The following is a 4,915-nucleotide window of genomic DNA, read 5'->3' as shown; positions in this document are numbered from 1 at the left end:
TTAACGTTGTGTTTTCTGATGCGGGTCTGAAAGAAATCAAGTATTGTTATTTTCTTCTATGACAATGCATTTTTTTCAAAATGTTATTTTGTTCGTGTTCCACTTTATTATACGACATAAGAACACATAAAATAATCTCGTTTCTCATCAAAATCCGACCCTGTATTTTATAGAAATAAACTTCGTTTTCAATTTAATTTAAACATAAAATCTGTGGATCACATCATGTATAACATAACTCGCCTGTCATCTTGTGCAATGTTATGTTGTGAGATTATTCATTACAATAAAATAAACATTATCTCTACGTAATCAATCTGTTTTTAAATGACGACAAACAAGACTCTTTTAATGTGACATCGAAAACATATATCATTCATTTCAGGTTTTATCCCGCAAAATGCTGTCTTTGGTACTTTTCTAATAAACTGCCGGACAGGGGGTTTTACACCCATGTTTGATGGTGGCTAAATAGAGAAAATAATCAAGAACTGGTTGTTCGACGGTGATGCATTTGATACGGGTATCATAGCTGTGTTTTGGACCTGAAGTATGCAGTGTTTCAGATAAGGAACGTCTTGAAAACGTTTGCAATAGTTTGGTAAGATCCAATGTTCAAGTGTATACTTTCTTTTGCACGGCAGTTGACACGTGACTGCCTTTTTCACATGATATAAAGTAAAGTAAATTACAAGGAAATCATGAATTTTAATATATATCCCTGACTTTGTAATATCTCTTATTTGATTCCATAAAAAAGAGACCGTGAAGATCCGGGGTAGAATAGGTCTTCAGCAACCAATGCTTGCCGTAAAAGGCGACTAACGGGATCGGGTGGTCACGCTCGCTGACTTGGTTGATGCATGTCATCGTATCCCAATTGCGTGGATCGATGCTCATGATGTCAATCACTGGATTGTCTGGTCCAGACTCGATTATTTACAGACCGCCGTCATATAGCTGGAATATTGCTGAGTGCGGCGTTAAACAACAAACCAACCAACCAACCAACCAACCATAAAAAAAGAAGCATTTGTGAATTAAAACGTGTTCGTGTATAACTTAAATCCACCACACGTACGCCATTTGTACGACACTTAAATTCAAAGTATCATTGACGTCAATTCAAATATATGAAGCACCATCAATGTTACATTACAGCAATCTATTTCGTCTTTGTTGGAATAAACCAAACTCGTATCGAATGTGAATGAACTATTGGGTTTTGATGGCTGTGGGGATCTGGGTATTGTTATTGCGTTGAGTTTTTTGAGTGAGAGTTGTATTGTGGGGTAATGGGGGAGTGAGGGGTGTGTGTGTGAAATGGGTGCATGTGCATGCACGTGTATGTGTGTGTGTGCGTGCGTGTGTGCGTGCGTTCGTTCGTGCGTGTGTGTGACCTTGTGTTAGTCCGGACTATATAGTGCTAGTCCACTGGGATACCATGCCGCAGTTTACATGGATACACTACTCAGACACAGTATACTGACTCCGAGCCGACCAGTCTTTGTTTTAGCCTCCAACCCATGTCTTGTACCAGGAAGGGTAACAACAAGTGAACTATATAGAAGTTTCAAAGTGCGCGAGTGATTTAAGGCACCATAGTATTGGTGGTTGAATTTCTGCAACGAAGGCTACTATGTCAACCGATTAGTTAGTCACACGGCTATTTATGATCTACAGTGTGAGAATATTTACAAGCCCCACGAATGTTTGTGCGAGTGGGATTGTATTGCAATCTAAGTAGTACTTCAACAACAGGGGCGGTGGGATAGCCTTGTGGTTAAAGCGTTCCCTCGTCACGCCGAAGGCCCGGGTTCGATTCCCACGTCGGTACAATGTGTGAAGCCCATTTCGGGTGTCCCCCGCCGTGATATTGCTGTTAAAAGCGGCGTAAAACCATACTCACTCACTACTTCGCAACGACTCGTGAAGGTCCGGGATAGAATAGGTCTTCAGCAACCCATGCTTGCCGTAAAAGGCGACTATGCTTGTCGTAAGAGGCGACTAAAGGGATCGGGTGGCCAGGCTCGCGGACTTGGTTGATGCATGTCATCGCTTCGTGGATCGATGCTCATGATATCAATAACTTGATTTTCTGGCCCAGACTCGATTATTTACAGACCGCCGTCATATAGCTGGGATATTGGTGAATGCGGCGTTAAACAACAAACAAACAAACAAACAAACAAACAAACAAAACTTCAGCAGCATTACTGTTCAAATAAAAAAATCTTTCAATAAAATCACAGCAAATAGAAAGAAAACTATCGCTTCAATATATAGCTACTTTTGTAAGTAGAAGAATTTAATTTGTTTCATCCTACTTATAAAAAATAAACTGTTACTAAATAACTCATCACACGCAGAAATTAAACATCCCCACGCGATATAGATCAGTGATGTCTGTCACAGAGCCTGGGGGATAGGTGGCCATCTGTCCGTCCCCTTATACTTCTCGGTGCTGTTGGCATTGTCCCTAAAACTGATTCTTAGGTTCAGATAGCACCCCCGGCTACTTTGTTGGTTGTTGAATGTTGTAGAGAAGGCAAACTAATTAGCGAAGATATAATACTGAATAGAGGTATGTTATCAATATTTGTAGACAACGGATATTAGAATGTATTGTCACCTTACGCCTTGGTATTGATTTAACATCGTGTGTTGTTTACTAGACGGATGCCTTTTCTTTGCTGACACTGACAGTTTAGCACGCAGTTCGTATCTTGTTCTGATTTTGTTAATTAAACAAATTGATGACAGTTCCGGCTTCTGCTTTTGCCAATCGTCTTCTTTAAACTTTCGTTTTCTCAGTTCTACTCCTAGATGATCATAGCACCCATCGATGAACACACCAATCGACATAAAAGTGAGCTTGGAATACATATTATATTAAGAGGCACTTTAACGAGAGACATTTGTTAGATTGTTTTAAAAAACGTGTTCTGCACGTCACACCTCATATAAAAAAAAACAAACCCATCAAAGTAAAGGGAAATGAATGAGTATGGTTTTACGCCGCTTTATAGCAATATTCGAGCAAGATCACGGCGGAGTGAAGAGAAGAAATGTAATGACTTGTCACATATTCATTTTTATTTAACGACCAACCCCACATTTAAGAGATTATTTAAATAAACTACATGAAACATTTTTTTAATATTTTGACCACATTCGCTATGGTTCTGAAATCAAATCTGTATAGAAAATATATAAATAATGTCTTTATATAACTCACAAGTTCATAAGTTCACAAAATATATATCTGTCACTCAAGATTTGTTTTTTTTAAAAAGACATTTTTTATTTGAGTCAATAAAACGTGCAAAGGCAAAATCCACAAAAGCAATGAAATTGATTGGGGTGGGAACCGTTCGGCAAATCCCACCATGTTTTGTTGATCACTACGTGCTGTTACTCGCTCTCTTCTCAAGTTGTCAGTCAGTTTTGCAGTATGAATTTCCAAAAGTTCATTTATCGCTTGCTCTGGTTGTTATTTTTCTCTCTTGTTCCGATACAAATAATTCGATATCAACTGGCTACAGATTGATATTTAGATCTGACGTTGGACATTTTTGACGCTCGGCCACCCAGGCTCAAGTTTGCCTGTCTATGAATATTGGTTATAATTAATGCCAATTTTCGAAGTGATATGTGCAGACTTTATCAATATTGTCTAGTTATTCCGTGAAGGAAGGATCGCTGTTCTCACGGGGGAGGTGTACTAGGATCATGTTGCCTCCCAGAAGGCACTGGGGAGCGCCCATTGTGCAGGTTTGTTTGCAGCCTGAGGGGGAAGCAATTATCTGCGATTGACAGGTATTATGATGCGAGTTTTAAAAGGCGCGTTGGCGCATCAGATCAAGAGACCGTGAAGAAGTCAGAATTGAGAGGTGCATCACGGGAGACCATTGTTCCGGTCATTAGGAGGCTTCGAATGAGGAGATAAGAGCAGCCCCGACTGTTTTCCCCATCAGAACACTGCTAGAGACTCCACCGTACACATCTTGATCATGTCTTCTGCGAAGGTTGTTGCTCAGTCGGTCGACAGGTTCGAACCCAGTGAGGATAGATCCGGCGATCTGTCCGACTCGTCTATAGACGTGGAGTTTCACAATCAAGATATGAACACGGATAAGACTACCAGATCGGCGTATGATCACAATATCACGTTGGAGATGTTGGAAGCGAAGGCGGAGGGTTTGACGTCGCCGCTGTCGAATGAATCCTACATGAACGCATCCAGGTCACGTGTTCCCGAGGACGTTCGTCTCCGCATCAACAGCCGGGAACGTGAGCGAATGCACGACCTCAACTCGGCGTTAGACAGTCTGCGGCAAGTGATGCCATACTCACATGGCCCCACGGTGAAGAAGCTGTCGAAGATGTCGACGTTGTTGCTTGCGAGGAACTACATCGTGATGTTGACGCGTTCACTGGAGGAGATGAGGAAACTCGTTCAAGACCTGTCTCTGCAGAGAAGTGCTCCACCCCTGGGGATCCCCCCTCACTTCACCCCCACGGTGGACCCTGCCCGCCACGTGTTAGCATCGCCCTACCACCACCCACACCTCACCCTGCCGACAGCAGCTTTCCAGGCCCCTGGGGTCCCGGGATTCCCCTGTGCGTGCCCCGAGTGTCAAGTGAAGCCTCACCCCCACCCACAACCCCACCGTCATAACAAGGAGGGATGGAAGTCTTGAGACTGGAGTACGTTTATTAGACGCTATTTTATTATGAGTAAAATGTCCTAAAGTGATGACGTTGAATAACGTCAAGGACGTTGATTCACAAGCTGTGTAAGGCGAACCAGCAACAACGAGGCGTTCAGTGAGTACGTTGTGTTGTTTCATGGGCTACTGCGTCGTAGACGTCGGCGGTTTCGTTACACAATGAACACTTTAAAGCGATAAAC

At 42.2% G+C, this 4,915-nt stretch overlaps 1 protein-coding gene across 1 annotated transcript; it reads left to right on the top strand.

Moving 5' to 3' along the window:
* The first annotated feature begins 4,013 nt into the window (after nt 1-4,013).
* LOC139473640 (oligodendrocyte transcription factor 2-like) lies at nt 4,014-4,703 on the top strand. Its single transcript, XM_071256317.1, has one exon. The coding sequence runs from the start codon at nt 4,014-4,016 to the stop codon at nt 4,701-4,703; it is 690 nt and encodes a 229-aa protein (XP_071112418.1).
* The last annotated feature ends 212 nt before the right edge of the window (nt 4,704-4,915 follow it).

Source organism: Haliotis cracherodii, unplaced genomic scaffold, assembly GCF_022045235.1.
Source record: "Haliotis cracherodii isolate W230 unplaced genomic scaffold, xgHalCrac1.p SCAF_3, whole genome shotgun sequence".
Lineage (NCBI taxonomy): Eukaryota > Metazoa > Mollusca > Gastropoda > Lepetellida > Haliotidae > Haliotis > Haliotis cracherodii.
This window is presented reverse-complemented; position numbering and strand designations above follow the sequence as displayed.

Excerpts from the sequence above, each read along its gene's own strand:
- LOC139473640 (XM_071256317.1), top strand. The coding sequence starts at position 4,014 with ATGTCTTCTGCGAAGGTTGTTGCTCAGTCGGTCGACAGGTTCGAACCC.